The sequence below is a fragment of the Geotrypetes seraphini genome, chromosome 2, assembly GCF_902459505.1.
Source record: "Geotrypetes seraphini chromosome 2, aGeoSer1.1, whole genome shotgun sequence".
Lineage (NCBI taxonomy): Eukaryota > Metazoa > Chordata > Amphibia > Gymnophiona > Dermophiidae > Geotrypetes > Geotrypetes seraphini.
Genome location: NC_047085.1, coordinates 104,110,884 through 104,128,558, shown reverse-complemented (window position 1 = coordinate 104,128,558; position 17,675 = coordinate 104,110,884). Strand labels below are relative to the sequence as shown.

The 17,675-nt window shown below is 43.0% G+C and overlaps 1 protein-coding gene across 9 annotated transcripts in view; it reads left to right on the top strand.

The window, feature by feature from the left end:
• The window catches only part of CSPP1 (centrosome and spindle pole associated protein 1), a 328,816-nt gene that overhangs the window by 55,354 nt on the left and 255,787 nt on the right, over positions 1–17,675 (top strand). For 5 of the 9 annotated variants that reach the window (XM_033933355.1, XM_033933354.1, XM_033933352.1 and 2 more), the window contains exons 5-7: positions 2,342–2,365; positions 12,612–12,692; positions 14,858–14,959. In XM_033933355.1, coding sequence (XP_033789246.1) covers positions 2,342–2,365; positions 12,612–12,692; positions 14,858–14,959 — 207 coding nt within the window. The remainder of the gene's footprint in view (positions 1–2,341; positions 2,366–12,611; positions 12,693–14,857; positions 14,960–17,675) is intronic. The other 4 variants (XM_033933359.1, XM_033933357.1, XM_033933356.1 and 1 more) reach the window with 1 other exon arrangement.

The following is a 17,675-nucleotide window of genomic DNA, read 5'->3' as shown; positions in this document are numbered from 1 at the left end:
TGGCTATTAGTTGAAGCAGTTCAGCTATGGTCCCTTTCAGTTTCTTGATCACCCTTGGATGGATGCCATCCGGTCCCGGAGATTTATCACTTTTAAGCCTATCAATCTGCCTTACCCACCTTCTCTAGACTGACCGTTAATCCTGTCAGCTTTCCATCTTCGTTTCCAGCATATAGCCTGATGGATTTCGGTATGCTGTGTAAATCTTCCTCAGTAAATACAGACGCAAAAAATGTGTTCAGTTTGTTGGCAATTGCTTTATCCTCCTTTAGCGCTTCTTTTATTCCATGGTCATCCAATGGTCCCACTGCTTCCTTCGTGGGTCATTTCCCCTTAATATATCGAAAGAATGGTTTGAAGTTCTTTGCCTCCTTGGCTATTTTTTCCTCGTAGTCTTTTCTGGCCCTTTTTATCGCCTAATGGCACCTGCGTTGATGTTGTTTGTGCTTGTTCCAGTTTTCGTCTGTTTTTGACCTTTTCCATTCCTTAAAAAAAGTTTTCTTGTCTGATCGCTTCCTTCACCTCTACAGTGAGCCACGCCAGTTCTTTGTTCTTTTTCCACTTGGATCCCTTGTTGATACGCAGTACATATAGATTTTGCGCCTCAGTGACTGTATCCTTAAAAAGGGACCAAGCTTGCTCTAGCGTTTTTATAGTGCTTATCCTCTTCTTAATCTTCTTCCCTACCATGAGTCTCATCCCTTCGTAATTCCCTTTTTGGACGTTCAGTGCTGTGGCTGTTGCATTGGACCGTTTTGGACTGATGTTTCTCCCCTGCGTCCAGATCAAAGTAGATCATATTGTGATCGCTGTTTCCCAGCATCTTCCCTCCCTAGCGCTGAAAAGGTAAATAAAATTGGGGGTGGGGTACAATTATTTTGGGGTTCTGGGGTTAGAGTAGGTTCTCCCACCTCTAAAATCGCTATTTTTATTTCCCAGGTTAGCTCACCTGGGTTTTTTTGGTACTAAAATAGCTGCCCCTAAGTATCCTCTCTGGTTTCTTGAGTGTGTATGTGTTTGTGTGTGGGGGGGGGGAAGAGAAATATGTGTAAGGAAAAGGAGAAATGCCATTCTGTAGAAAGACACTAATATTTTTACAACTCTGATTTTTCTAAGGAATCTCTGCTTCATTTTTTTTTTTTTTTTTAAAGACTGCATAAATAAATAGATTAGATTATTTGGAGTGTCAGTTATCCCAGAAGAAAATATCCTTTTCCTTCTAGAAGGTCCTGCTTCCTTAGGGTTACCAGATGCCCATGAAAACCCAGCCGTCCTCTTTTTAGAGGATGTCGGGTGCCTGTAGGGATTTCCAAAACTCAGCAGTTTGTCTAGGTTTTGGAAGGCCCCGAGCTTGTGGCCACGTCTGGAGGGCCTCTGCGCATATGTGGAGATGTCACATGCTTGCGTGCATGCGCATGACGATCCTCCAGATGTGTCCCTGAGCTCGGGAAAGGAGACACAAGGTTCATGTGAGGGTAAGTCTGGGGGCAGAACAGGATGGGGCCAGGTGAACTTTTTATCTTAAAAAAAACACTCCCCCCCCAAAAAAAAAAAAAAAAACAAACCCCAAAATGTTAACACTATGCTTCCTTTCTATATCACTCGTATGTCGTCCTTATCATATGGAACTGGATATTAAAGAATCTTATCAATTAGTAGACTTATGATAAAGCCTCAGCCCCACCACTCCTCCGCTATGTTACTTCATACCTGCGGGAAGAATTACGGGGCACTTCATCATTGGCTGCCCATATCGTTTGGTGCGAAACATGTCATGTCGAGTCAGACTCCCAGGTTTTGGCTGATATAAAGCTAAGTACATACATAATTTTACGTATATAAAAAGAAAAGAAAAAAATATATAAAATATAAGATATAAGATTATTTATAATTATTTATGGAAGAAATAAAATAGCGTGTATGGGCAATGATGAAGTGCCATGTGGGGCTGAGGCTTTATCATAAGTCTACTAGCTGATAAGATTCTTTAATATCCAGTTCCCTATGATAAGGACGACATACGAGTGATAGGACTGGAAATAGACATACACTAAAATTATTGCCATAGATTTTTGGGTCCTTTCTATATCAGCCAGTGACAATATAGCCTTGAGGCTCAGCAGTTAGGAGTGACTTTTATTCTCATGATGAAATTTCTCGTACATAATAAGATGAATAATAATCAATTTAAAAGAGGTAGGTATGCTACTGGGGAGCACAAAATGTTAATAGTTTGAGGATCGTGTCAACTAGCTTTCTTTTAAAGAAACCAACCTATGTTTTGTTTGGTGATGAGTATTTCTGACTGAGTACATTTGTCTACTATTTCCCTGGCTTTTAGGGATACTCGCAGACTAAGAGAAAGGTAGGAACCCTTGCTGGAAAATGTGTAACTTTTTTTTTTTTTTTTTTTTAATCCTCATGAGCTTTCTCTGCTGTTGAATTGATGAGAGGGAAAGCTAACTGGAATATTTTGTGTTCCTGAAGTTGTGATTAAATTTTGTTTTTCTGGACTCTGATTCTGCTTTCTGTTGATTATTTGAATTGACACAATCACCAGCTGTATACTTATCTTAGATCTGTTTCAGGTATTAAGACATTTTTGGTATTTTTAACAATTTATTATGCTTCTATTTTACTATATGAGCTCTTCTTGGTGTTACAGAAAGAGAAAAAACATTTTGTAAAAATAATTAACATTTTTTGTTGGTTATGGATCACACTTAAAAAGCTTATAATTATATTAGGAACAAATTAAGGTCCCCTTTTACAAAGCCTTGGTAGAAATTCCTGTACAACAAATATGATACAGCCCATTCAGCTCCTATGGGCGGCGTCTCATTACTCCGTCAGGACTCCCTATTGCCACTTTGTAATAGGTGCCCTAAATGTTACAGATTTAAGAATTTATAGGGGAAAAAAAAGAGATGAGTGGAAAGTGTTAATTTTAATGTGTCTAGATTTTAGTCACATTTGCTGTTAAATTATTGGCCTTATTTTTGCTTAAATATTAATTTTTTTTAAGTACAAATTTGTAATGACAACTACATCAGAATGATAATGAATAACAAATTGAAGGGCTTGATTTAATTCTGCATCTTTGGTCCTAATACCTGAAACAAGCCATTTGGTGTGTCTGCTGAAATCAGCGCAATTAATACATTTCAATTTTAGCAAGCAGTTTGTCTTGTAGCTTGCTTATCTTTGCTTATTATTGTATGCCATTTAGCAAATGATTTTTCAGTAGGAGAAGAAGTGACTATCACAAATGAAGTAGAAAGATAAATGTGGTGTGTCTAGCTGAACTTCATGCCCTTTCATCTGCCCTAATGTATGCAGTGATTTTGTAAGTTCAAAGCAATGCATCCAGCTAGAGCCAGCACAAGACTTATAATGAGATGCATTTTTGATAGGATGTCTAAGTCCGACTTTGGATGTTTCCCGCAAGACGTCCAAAAGTTGGGGTAGGAAAGCATCCTTTCCAAAATTGCTAAACATCCCCAAAAAATTTTATGAAAATGACATGCTTTGATGTTTTGGCTACCAAGATATCCAACCTTAGGATGCCTAACTTTGTTTGCCATTTTCAATTACAAAAAAGTCCCAAGTTCAAAACATCCAAATTTAGTTGTGAGAGGGGTCAGCATTGTAATGGACTGACACAGACATACCAACAGAGCAGTGGGGCACCTTAGAGGGCACTGTTGTGAACTTCACATAAAGGGTGCCAGATGTATATCTCATCCTAACCCCCTTTTTCTAGATCATTGTGTCTAATCCTGAAATGATAGGGTTCTGTATCCCAATTCGCAAGGTGCTTGCTGAAAACTGACAAATCATGTTTTCAACTGTAGCTCCCTTCCATGGAACTGTTCTTGACCCCTCAGTTTGTTTTCTGCAAGCAAGTTGCTCAGATGTGTTAACTGTTCTGTGGCTTTATTATTTTTGGGTATTTTTTTCTGCGTTTGGTGGCTCAGTGCCCAGAGGTTCCCACTTGTTGAGAAGTCGCAGACCATGCTGCAGAAGTCTTCTACTATCAGGAACAGCCTTTGGGGACACCGAGCTAGCCAGCCTGTTTTATATTTTTTAGCTTAGAGGCCATCCACTGCATAGCTATTTGCATTCCTGATTTACTCGGCAACTTGAGCGCAGGCTAGTTTGGATCCTTCCCGGCTTGGCTAGGACTTAACAGTGGACCAGCTGTGTGGTCCTCCCCCCCCCCCCCCTTTTGTGGCAAGGTTTTCTGGCGTTTGAGGCTCAGTCCAACCTCGATCTACCTGGCAGCCAAAAGACCAGCAAATCTGTGAGGCATAGTTCTTCTCCATTTGTTCCAGCTGAAATCCTATGCCAAGACTGGCAGGCACTGCATGTCACAGTGAATACATCTATTATAGCCTGTGGGGAAAATCAGGGGGGGGGGAGGGTTTTTTTTCTCCAAAACTCAATTTTGAAGGTTTCTTCAGTCACAGCCTAGGTCCTCCACCTCTAAAACTCCTTTCCCTGTATTTTTTTAGTTTTCAAGGAAGTCTCCATGGGCCTTTTTTGGTGCAATTTTACTGGCGGCAGCCATCTTAGATTTTAAGCAATATATATATATTTTTTTCTGAAGCCTTCATCTGCCTCTAAACCCCTCAATTTTTGCTTAAAATTGACAGGGATGGACTCCTCTTGCCTTCTTACCTATATATTGATGGTCTCAAACTCGTGGCCCACCAGGTACTATTTTGAGGCCCTCAATATGTTTATCATAATTACAAAAGTAAAATAAAACAGTTTCTTGATCATATGTCTCTTTAGCTATAAATTACAATATTATTATTAAGACTTGGCCAAAAGGAAAGATTTCTAAACTATAAAGAGTTTTTACCTCATGCAAAATTGTCATTTCTTTAATAAGACATTAACTATTTTTTTCTGTGGCTCTCCAGTACCTACAAATCCAAAATGTGGCCCTGAAAAGGGTTTGAGTTTGAGACCACTGCTCTATATCATGCTAGTTTTTGTGAGCTTTATGTGGAATGCCTATTTGAACTGCTAGGGTCCTCACCGTTTGTTTGCAGCACACCAGGGGAACTCCCCTCAACATGTGTCCTGACTAGGCAAAGACACACAGACCTGGACCAGGAGGTTCAGTCTTTTTTAGATTGGGAGGATGGAAAGTCTGATTCCATGCTACTTTTGTCACAGGATGAAATTTCTTTTACAGAGTATACTTATTTGCATGAGATCGGTGGTTAAGAGGTGATGGCTGCCCTACATCAAGGGGAAGACCTCAGAGTGCACTGGCTGTTCAAAGCCTCTGCTCTCTCGGGCATTATTTCCACCTTGCTGTGGGAATTAAAGCTGGAAGTCCCTCCAGTTTCCTTGTCCCGGTGCTCAGTTATGAGCAGTTCTGTGACTCTGACCACATTCTTTCCCTCACATCCAAACATCACCAAGCTGGTCAAAGACCACTGGGAGTCAACCAGAAGGGTCCCTGTGAGTGACTAAGACTATGGCCAAGCTTTATCCAATGGTGTAGGATTTTCAGTAGCTCTTTGTTCAGCCAAAGGTGGATTCGCTGATGTTGCAGATCACTAAAAGAACCTCCCTTCCTAGTGAAGGAGGGGTGATGTTGAAGGATACTTGGGACCACAAAGTGGACTTGCTCCTCAAGTGGCAATTTGAAGCTTTAGCTCTAGGGATTAAAGCGACAGCTGCATCTTCCTTTTTGGTATGTTCTTGCCACACCTGCCTGTTTTGAGCATCAGACCCGCAGGACAAGGAGGATCTCCAAATGCTCCTATCTGGGGTGAATTATGCTCTGTATGATATCATCAGAGTTTTTTTGCAAGGTCTTGGCTTATGCTATCTCAGCCTGACGGATATTCTGGATCAGACAATGGGTAGATAATTCTGCCTCTAAAGCTATGGTACGAAGGCTTCCCTTTCAGGGACAGACACTCTTTTTGGAAATGACCTAAATGGCCTGATGGCTAGTGTTGTGAAACGCCACCCCAAGGCCTTACCAGCCAGCAGATCCCACACAGCCAGGAGTTCAGGATGTGGCAATTTTTGAGGCGCTTGAAAATTCCTTCCTTATGCGAGAGGCCACGTGATACAGAGGTCCTTTCAGGGGCCATGTCAGAGGTTCAGTGGGGGCAGCAGACAGCAAGTCTCGGGTTCTTGCTCCTTTCTAGGCTCTAATATAATTTATATGGGCTCCTACAAGAAAACCATCAAACGACTGAGACTTATCCAAAACACCACGGTCCGCCTAATCTTTGGCCTCAAAAAATCAGACCACATCACTCCTTACTATAGAAAACTTCACTGGTTGCCAATAGAAGCGAGAGTCGTCTTCAAATTCGCCTGCCTCTGCTTCAAAACCTTAACTGGCTTATCCACAATTTATCTGTCTCACCACTTCGTGTTCCCTGGAACCACCCGCACTCGCAATGCCAACCTGTTTACCTACCCTTCCCCAAAGGGATGCACCTACAAAAGATTCTTCAATAGAACTCTCTCATATCAAGCTGGCAGATGGACAAACTGCCTGACCACCCTCATCTCATCTGCCCCATCTTACTCATCCTTCAGGAAATCTCTCAAATCTTTCCTCTATGACAAATTTCTGGAACCTCCCCCATCACCAAATAATCAAATACTTCCATCCTATAACTGATACTGGTAGTCTTCTTGACATTCACCACCCTGCATTGGTTTTTGTACACTGCTTTGTTCATTATAATGCCCCTCGCACTGCCTCTCCACTATATACATATCTCTGCTGTATATGTAAACTCTCCTGCATGGTAAACCTACACTGTTCTTTGCTGTATAAACACCTTTACTGAATATGTACAGTTCGCATTGTATCTTCGCTGTAAATGTACAGTCTCTTACACTGTAAACCGCTTTGAACTGTTTGTGGTACTGCGGTATATAAAAATAAAGTTATTATTATTTATTATTAAGAAAGCACATTGATGCCAGGTCATGGGCCGAGCCCCCCTCCCCCTCCGCTCCCCCCCCCCCCCCCCCAAGGTAGGAAGCAGGCTGTCAGCTTTTTGGTCGGTCTGGTCTCAGATTGGTGCAGACTGGGATTGGATGTTGTCTGGGAAAGGTATAAAATTGAGTTCTGTGTCCCCCCCTACCAGTGTTTTGAAGATTCTCCAGCCGGCAAGAGAGAGCCTTCATAGTTTGGGCTATGGTACAAAGGCTACTGGCTCTTTGGGCCATAGAGCCAGTCCTGGATGCAGACTCAGGCTCGGACAGATACTCCATATACTTCATCATGCCAAAGAGAGGCTCAGATGACTGGAGGCCAATTCTAGACCTTAGGCTGGTCAGTGTAGCACTGAAGGTACTGCACTTCCACATGGAGACCGGTTGTTCAAAGTGGCAGTAGTTCTGGGGGAATTTCTCACCTCCCTTGATTTGATGGAGGCCTATCTTCACATTAAAATCTTCCCAGCCCACTGGAGGTAAGATTTCATGTGCTGGAGTATCATTTCCAGTTCTCCGCTCTCCCTTTTGGCCTGGCCATGGCACATTGCACCTTTACCAAGGTGGTGGTGGCAGTATACCTCTGCAAAGCTGGGATTCAGGTGCATCCCTATTTGGGCGATTGGCTCATCCAAGCTCCGTCCAAGGAGGAAGGCAAGCTGGCGGTTCGAGAGTGGCGCAACTTCCAAAGACTTGGACTGGATAGTCAGTGGCAAGCTGGCGGTTCGAGAGTGGCGCAACTTCCAAAGACTTGGACTGGATAGTCAGCTTCAAGAAGTCAGTTGGAACCGTCTCAGTTCCTGGAGTACTTGAGGGTTTTGTTCTACATGGCCCTGGTCCAAGTGTTTCTTCCAGAGCCACACAGACTGAAGCTGCAGAAGTAGGTTTTGGAGCTGCTACAGAGACAGTCTCCCATGGCGAGGCATTATCTGCAGTCCTGGTGGTTGATGGCGACCATAGAAGTGGGCCAGAGCTCACATGAGACCTCTCCAAGACTTGCTTTTCTCTCGCTGGTCTGCTCAGATGGACTTGCTTCAACAGCCGCTCCTCTGGCTACCTATAGTGAAGTATCAATACAAAAATAACCAGTAGAGGGACGCAAACAATTTGTCAAATAGAGATCCTCAATGCATATAATGTTATAACATGGTAAGCACATGAGCAAAACAGCTCATGAATAATTAACCGCAGTATTACAGTACATTTTATAATAGTGTAAGTGAACCCTCAGTGTGTAGTTGTAAGCTAAGTGAGCCCAGTAGCCAGGACCGGAGGCAACATGGATTCACTAGAGGTAGGTCTTGTCAGACAAATCTGATCAATTTCTTTGACTGGGTGACCAGAGAATTGGATAGAGGATGTGTGCTAGATGTGGTGTATTTAGATTTTAGCAAAGCCATTGACAGTGTTCCACACAGATGTCTAATAAATAAACTGAGTGCCCTCAGGATGGGTCCCAAAGTGATGGGCTGAGTCAACAACTGGTTGAGTGGAAGGCAACAAAGGGTAGTGATCAATGGATATCGCTCTGAGGAAAGGGATGTTACTAGTGGTGTGCCTCAAGGTTCTGTTCTTGGGCCTGTTTTTTTAAACATTTTTATAAACGATATTGCTGAAGGATTGTCGAATAAAATTTGCTTCTTTGTGGATGATAACCAAAATCTGCAATAGAGTAGGCACATCGGATGGGGTGAATAACATGTAGAAAGACCTGGCGAAGCTTGAGGAATGGTCTGAAATTTGGCAGCTAATATTTAATGCTAAAAAATACAAGGTCATGCATTTGAACTGCAAAAACCCGAGGGAACGGTACAGTTTAGGGGGTGAAGAACTTATGTGCATGACGGAAGAGCGGGACTTGAGTGTGATTGTATGTGATGATCTTAAGGTGGCCAAACAGGTTGAAAAGGTGATGGTGAAAGCTAAGAGGATGCTAGCTTGCATAGGGAGAGGTATGGCCAGTAGGAAAAAGGAGGTATTGATGCCCCATATAAAACTTTGCTGAGACCTCATTTAGAATATTGTGTACAATTCTGGAGGCCTCACCTTCAAAAAGATATAAAGGATGGAGTCAGTCCAGAGGAAGGCTCCTAAAATGATGTGTGGTCTTCGTCATAAGGCGTATGGGGACAGACTTAAAGATCTCAATCTGTATACTTTGGAGGAAAGGAGGGAGAGGGGAGATATGATAGAGACGTTTAAATTCCTACGTAAAGTAAATGCGCATGAGTCAAGTCTTTCTTTTGAAAGGAAACTCTGCAATGAAAGGGCATAGGATGAAGTTAAAGAGGTGATATGCTCCAGAGTAATCTAAGGAAATACTTTTTTTCAGAAAGGGTGGTAGATTCATGGAACAGTCTCCTGGAAGAGGTGGTGGAAACAGAGACTGTGTCTGAATTCAAGAGGGCCTGGGATAGGCAAGTGGGATCTCTCAGAGAGAGAAAGAGATAATGGGTAGACTAGATGGGCTGCTTTCTAAACACTTAAGACATTGCCAGGGATTATTTTAGCCCAGTGACACACACCATCCAGTGTATGATGGATAGGGATTGACAATAAGAGAAAGAATGATTGTTGCAGTTGCAGGGTATTGCCACGTCTGAATACATGGAACTGACGTTTTGGCCATTATGCATTAGTTTTATTCAGCATGATAGTTAAAATGTCTGTTGCACTTACTCAGATGTGGCAAGACCCAGACATCTGCAATATTCATGATATGAGCCACGGAAGCCTAAGAGAAGAAGACTAAGAATGTTGTAATACCTCTGTATCACTCCATGGTACAATCTCACCTTCAGTATTGTGTGTATTTCTGGTCACCATATCTCAAAAAGATGGAATTCAAAAAGGTTTCAAAGAAGAGCAACCAAAATGATTAAGAGGATGGAACGGTTCATAGTCAGTCGCTGTGACCACCTCTGTAGCCCAGGGCTGGGCTCTATAGCAATCCCTGTGGTTACAATAAACAGCACACCAACGTGTGACCCGACATGGAGTCACCCTGCAGGACTGGACTCTCAACAGGAATCAAAATTAAAGCAAAAGCCAAAATCAAGTTCCAACAATTAAGGTTGTTTAGAGAAATAGTTCATTTTACTCATTTCTTCATGCAGGTAAGTAATTCATCAAACATTTGCAACATTAGTCAGGATTCCACACAGCATTAAAGCAAAACTGCCAAAAAGGGCAAGAAAATAAAACAGTCCAAAATAAAGTCCAAACTTTCTTTCAATCCTAATTAAGTCCCAATTGCTCCTGAGACTTCAGCTCTCCACAGAGCTAGCACTGCCTGCCCAAAGCAGGTAATTCAGCAAATCAAAAATTAAAGTTCAGGATACTTGTTTCCACAATTCTCAGTCTTTAAAGAAAATGAGGAAAGCCTCTGGCAACATTTTATGACTGCCAGGAAAGGAGAGTGACACAGGTTTTGTCAAAAATACAGCCACAGATATGGCCTTCAAAATCCCACCCAGGGTGACAACAAAACCTCTCCCCACACACTCCTAGCTTTCTCAAAAAAAAACCAACATTCAAGAAAACAAAACACAGCAAGCAAACAGTTCCAAATAATCCACACTCACTGTTTGCAGCTTGAGGCCAAGTCCACCTGCATAGGCTCAGGATAATTAGATTCACAGCCTGCACAAGCTTCTTGACAGTCCATAGGCTCTCCATTCAGGAATGGCAAGTCTTCCGCTTGTCCAGCCTCAGTCAGCTACATAGGCATAGGTCTGTTGCTCCTGTTTGGCCCAGGTGGATCTTCAGGGAGGCAAGGCCTGAACTTCCTCCCTAACCGGCCTGCTTGTTTGAATGCCACTGCTGGCTTACATACTCTAGGGGCGTGCCCTGCTCTGAGTGAGTCAGCAGTGTTCTAGGGACCTCTTGGGCTCCCCTGTTGGTGACTCGGGTAAAGCTCACCTACTTCCTCCTCAGACAAATGCGGCTCCCTCTGGTGGTCAATGGCATTATTTCCAGAATCATAACCCTGGGAGATCTTGGAACTTCTCTTCCGTGTTTTTACTTTTACTTTTTCCCCTGGCTTAACTGGGACCCTGGCAGGCCTTGTGTCTGACTGGTCACATCGCGCACGAGACACCAGCGCGACTTTGAAACTTGCTTCAGGATATGGTAACAGCAGTTAGTGTGTCTGCGTTTTTTAAAAAAGGTTTGGCACAGTTTCTGGAGGAAAAGTCTATAGTTAGCTATTGAGAGTGACATGGGAAAGCCACTGTTTGGCCTTGGGATCAGTAGCTATTGTTGCTACTCTTTGGGATTTTACCAGGTACATGTGACCTGGATTGGCCACTTTTGGAAGCAGGATATTGAACTAAATAGACCATTGGTTTGACCTAGATTGGCTGTTATATATAACTTGCTTGTTTGATTCAGTACTACCCATATAAGTACCTTTTGAAAACTGACATCCATGTAACATACTGTTTTGTCTGTTATGACTGAAGGACCAGGGCATATGAATGGGGACAATTGTGCTGGGTCCCTGAGGGATTGGAACGCTGTGCTTTTTATGGATTGAGCTCTGGAGCACAGGATGTGAAATCATCTAAGTAATACTACTTTGAAGATGGAGCAAGAAAGGAAAACCAGGGAAAAATCTGTCATGCTTAGAAGCCTGTTGTCTAACATGTTAGGCATGAACATTCTACTGAACTATATTAGCAATTGTTTTTCTGAATTATACCATATTCAGTTTCGAATATAAACCAATCTGAATGTAAACAGAAGTAAACTTTTTCCCTTCAAAAAGGATTTAAAAGGTTGACTCGAACATAAACCGATGGTTTATATTCAAGTACTGGTACAGGATAGAAATGACCCCTCCTCCCTTCCCTGAAGTCCTGTCTGCTGGCTCTGCAGCCAAACAACTAGCCAATCCACCCCCCTTTCCTGGAATGCCCCCCCCCCCCCAGACCCACCAAAGGCCTGCAGTACTGCCCTGGTGGTGCAGACAGTCAATCAGTCTACCCCCTTTCCCAGATCCACTACAGGCCTCCAGTACTTCCTTGGTGGTCCAGTGGAGCAGGGAACCAGAGCCGCCTTCAATCTCTCCCTCCCGGTGACTGTGCAACTAGCCCGCCCCTTCCCTTCCCCCTTCTGGCCCCCTGCAGGTCTACCTTAGGTCCCTGGTGGTCCAGCGGTGAGGCAGGACAGGACCAATCCCTTTTATACTTCTGCCTGGCAGTCTCCGTAGTGAAAAAATAACTGCTCGAGATCCTGTGGCAAACTTCACTTAAAGTGTGCAGATGTGAATAGACATGCCTCAGATTTGAAAGGTAATACTAGTATATGCTAACAAATTGTTGGTGGTCTCTTTGATTTGGGAGTCAGAGAAGATGGAGGTAAAGATGACCTCTGCAGGGAGAAGTTGTGGAGTTTGGTTTCTCTTCAGAGCCATAAACTGTAGAGAAGGAAGGAGGAAGAGCTCTGTACAGTGGTGCAACTTTTCATTTTGACAGATAACCTTATTTTGTTCTGGCAATCATTTTTCTCATTGTAACTGGCTATTAATGTGTGTGTTGTGGGAGCAAGCATTGTTTAAGCAATTTTAAAGCAGGAATTACTTTGCTAATTTTGATTACTTTTGTATTTTATTTTGTTTACAGAAAAATTTTAGGAGTACAGGGGAGGTAGATCCATTTACTCGGGGGCTGTCTCTTCCTATCGCTGAAAGGTTATCTGCTAAGGTGAGTGAACTATGGGCTAGATTCTTAAAAATTCGTTTTAAAAACTGATGGGCTGTTGTCACAACCGTTATTGTAATGATTAAAAAAAAAAAAAAAAAGAGCGAGCCATTCTCCAAAAAAATGCTCACACAAATGAGGCTGGCAGAGAGTAGCGAAGATTCACTAAATTTGCATGTGCCCATTACTGGTAATAATGATGGGCATGTGCGCAGAATAAACCTCCCCCCCAATCCCCAAAAACCAAGCCCATGAAGTCAAACACCACCACCCCCCAGCAGCAGGAAAGATGCTCACTCTCTCCTGCCGCATCGCACAATCACCCGACACTGCTAACAACCCCCCACCCCACCCCGGCAGCGGGAGAGATGTCCACTCCTTCCCACCACCAAGCAATGCCCCCCAACACTCCCTAGCAGCAGGAGAAATGCCTACTCCTTCCCGTTGCCATGTAACCCCCTGACCCCTCCAGTGCCTCTGACGACTCCCCTCACCTTGCTTATGATGGCTGGTCAGAAGGATGCATACTCCCTCCGGCCAGCAGGCTCGCCTCTTCAAAATGGTGGGCCTTCCCCTCCTCGGAACATCCTGAGATGCACCAGGGAGGGGCCTGATTGGCCTAGGTTGTTTAAGGTCCCTGCTATGGGAGGAGCCTTAGGAATCTGGGCCAATTGGAGCCTTAGACCCCTCCCTGTATGCACTGTCTCAACAGCAGACTGTGGACTTTTCCTCCAGGAAATAGTGGACATTGGCTTTCGCATGCCACTGGGGCAGTTTCTAGATGTTTGTTTTATAAAGGCACACTGAAGCTCTTTGTTGCCTGTATGAAATATGTGCCTTTTTGGGTTTCTCACATGGGCACCCTATTATTTAAAATTACCACCTTAAAGTTAACAGTGGTGCCACTGAATATTGGCCTCAGTGTCCTAACAGATTGTTAGTTTGAAGTGTCTGATTTATCAGAGTGGTTGCTTTTGGTTTTAATGGCTAATAGTAATAACTTTATTTTTATATACCGCCATACCACAAAAAGTTCTAAGCGGTTTACAAGGGAAGAGACTGTATACAGACAGCGACATTACAGAGAACTTTCGAGATTACATTGGCATGTTAAGTTTAGTAAGGTTTATCTGGAAGTGTTTTGGAAGTACATCAGGTTGAATTGGAGTCAGAGAAGTTTGTCAAAGAGATAAGTTTTTGTTGACTTCCTAAACGTTTGGCACGAAAGTGCGTTTGAGATGAAGTTGGTTAAATATTTGTTCCATTTGCCTGCTTGGAATGATAGTGTTCTATCGAGGTATCTCTTGTAGGTGCAGCCCTTTAGGGATGGAAAAGAGAACAAGTAGGTACTGTATGTATTAGTTGTACCTGGGAATTCGAATTGGTGAGACAGATAGGTTGGGGATGAACCTGTCATAGTTTTGAAGCAAAGGCAAGCAAACTTAAAAATGACCCTTGCTTCTACAGGCAGCCAGTGTAATTTTTTGTAATATGGGCTTACATAGTCTGATTTCTTGAGGCCATAAATGAGATGGACTGCAGCATTTTGGATGACTCTGTTTGATGGTTTTCTTGAGAGATCCCAAGTATATAATATTGCAGTAGTCTAAGGCAGTGATTCCCAACCCTGTCCTGGAGGAACACCAGGCCAATCGGGTTTTCAGGCTAGCCCTAATGAATATGCATGAGAGAGATTTGCATATGATGGAAGTGATAGGCATGCAAATTTGCTTCATGCATATTCATTAGGGCTAGTCTGAAAACCCAATTGGCCTGGTGTTCCTCCAGGACAGGGTTGGGAACCACTGGTCTAAGGTACAGCTAGCACCTGCAACAGAGCATGTAGTGTTCTCATTTGCACTTGTGTTTTACTTTTAAATACATTTCTCTCGTGGAATTTAATGAAGGAATAGCAAGTGTTTCTAATTTATATAGCAATTGTTTTACAAGTTTTCTTGTTTCTTCTGAGCAGAGGTAAGCCTCTGTGCTTGTTTTTGAGCTGTATTGAAGCTCTCACCTTGAATAGCTTTTGTAATGCACTACTGTGTTTGTTGTTTGGCTCAAGGGCATATTTGCAACAAACATCAAATGCCTTTTATTCTTTTTAATGGCATCTTTCCCCTTTTGCACCTGCTATGAGATTTGACACTGCTTGATTTCTGTTGCAGGAGAGATTACGCATTGAGAGGAATAAGGAGTACAACCAGTTCCTCAGAGAGAAGGAAGAAGAAAATGAAAAACTGAAATTAGCGCGGCATAGATATGTTCAGGTGAGTTTTTTGCAAATCAGAAAGCAGTATTTGTTGGATTAATAGTTGTTAATGGGACAGTGTCACTCCCGGTGGAATTCTGCATGACTGTGCAGTACAGAATTTGCGCAGAATTTCTCATCCACACAGAATTCAGTACAAACCTACCCTTCTGCCCCTGTCCTATCCTTCTCCCCTGCTTTCCTCTCTTTCTCTCTCTGACTGATAACCCCCCTCCTACATCCCTGGTGATATCAGATATACTCGTGGACCTCCTACAAAGACAGCACTGGATGGGCTGCTTGTGGCTGGCCCCACCAGGGCCTTCTTTCTGCTGTACACTTCTTGTAGCTTGATGATGCAGCAGAGGGGTAGGCCCTGGAGGGGCTGGTCACTACCATCCTTTTTACAGCACTGTCTGTGCCAGTTCGCTGCTCTGAGAGGCCCTCAGGTATGTCTGATCTCACTGGGGGAGGGGGTTGGTCAGAGGGAGAGAGGCCAAATCTGCGCAGGGGAAGAGGAGGGGATGGGCCATGGATGCTAGACCACAATTTGTTTTTGGGTGGGGAAGGAGGGAACATGGATTCTAAGCCCATGGTGGGCGGGGGTTGGGGGGGAGAGAGGAGATGAGAGAAGGGGACATAGATGCTGGACTGCAAGAGGGGGGAGAGGAGGGGTTATGGACCGTGGACTGAAAATTGGGGGGGGAGGGGAAGAGGAAGAGACAAGGATGCTAGACCTGAAAGGGGGGGAGGAGGAGAAGGGAGGGGATGTGGATGTTGTACTGCAAGTGGAGGGAATATGGATGCTAGACCTGCAGGGGGAGAAGGGGAGGGGAGAAGACATGGATGCTGGACCTGTAAGTAGAAGGGAAAAGGGGTGAGAATAATAATAATAATTTATTTGTATGCCGCCATACCGGGGAGGTTCTAAGCTCCTCACAACATAGGAAACAATACATACAATTCCATCAAAATATCCTGGTGAAATACAACAAGGAGCAATACATATATTTCAATAATACATCAGAATAAAAAGCATGCCATATAGATAGAAATGCAAGTGATAAACATAATTAAGTTTAAAGAAAAATGTTAAGATATCAACTTATTAAATAAATAGGAATTTAACAATTTCCTAAAATCTAAATAAGAAGAAGCTTCTAACATCATTTTACCGAGCCATGTATTCAATTTGGCGGCCTGGAAGGAAAAGGTTCTATCAAGGAACTTCTTGTAATAGCAAGATTTTACAGAGGGATATGTAAATAACTGCACTCTCCGTATGTTTTTATTAGAATGACTCCAAGAAAAGTGAGAAAGTAAGTAACCTGGTGACTGACCAAACGCTACTTTATAACAAATGCATGAAAATTTGAACAACACTCTAAGCTCCACCTGCAACCAGTGAAATTTCAGGTAGAAAGGAATGACATGTTCCCATTTTTTTAGACCGTAAATAAGGCGGACCGCAGTATTTTGAACTACTCTCAATCTCTTTAAAATTTTCATAGGGGCCCCTAGATATACGATGTTACAATAGTCGAGAATACTTAAAATGGAAGATTGCACGAACAGCCGAAAAGAGGTTTCGTCAAAGTACTTCTTAATGGTACAGAGCTTCCAGAGCACTGAGAAACATTTCTTAGAAAATTAGTATGATTTTCCAATGTAAGATATTTATCCAACATTACCCCCAATATTTTTATAGATTGGTCTATCTTTTAATCCAACCCTTTCACCTGTATCATTGTTTCTTTGATCTTGTCATTAGGTGTTGTTAGAAAGGGGGTTAAGAAGGAATAGAAACATAGAGTATGATGGCAGATAAGGGCTGGCAGCCCAACAAATCTGCCCACTCAAGAGCCCTTCCTCAACAAATCTGCCCACTCTAGAATCCCCTCTCCCATGAGAATCCATCTTTTAAGCATAACTCTGTAGCAGCCCTCTATGTTTGTCCCATAGTCTCTTGAAGTCGAGCACGTTGCTGGCCTCGACCACTTGGCGTGGAAGACCATTCCATCGATCAATCACCCTTTCGGTGAAGAAGTATTTCCTGGTGTCACCATGAAATCTCCCCCCTTTAAGTTTTAGTTCTCTGACGTCAGAGAAAGGGCAGGACCGCCGGCAGAGGAAGCAGCTGGGCTCACTGGCATCCGGAAACAATGGTAGGCAGCTTCTCCATGCGGGGGGGGGGAGGCTGTGGGGGTGCGAGCGGTCCTTCGGGTGGGGGTGTGAGCGGTCCTTCGGAAAGGAGAGTCGGGGCAGGTGAGAGGAGAGTCGGGGCGGCATGCGCGGTACATGCATGTGCGCGCTATAGTAAAATTTTTTTACATAAATTTCTGTTCCCCGCGCGCTATACCCATGTACGCGTTTTACACAGGTGCGCGGTATATGGGTGAAAATACAGTACTCCCAAGTCCCTTTCTGCAGTAGTTCTTAAGTTTTCACCGTTCAAGGTGTATGTTCTGCATGGATTACTGTTTCCAAGATGCATTACTTTACATTTTTTGGCATTAAAGTTTAGTTAATAAATACAAAAAAACCCCTAACAGTAGAGCAAATCAAGCATATAGTTAAAAAGAGCAATCTTAAAAATTATTCAATCAATTAGAACAGCAATGCTAATACCTCAATCAATCATAAACTTTAATAATATCTTAGCATTTGTAAATTATTCACAACAACAATCAATAAGATATATAATGTATAAATATGTAAACATATAAACATAAAAA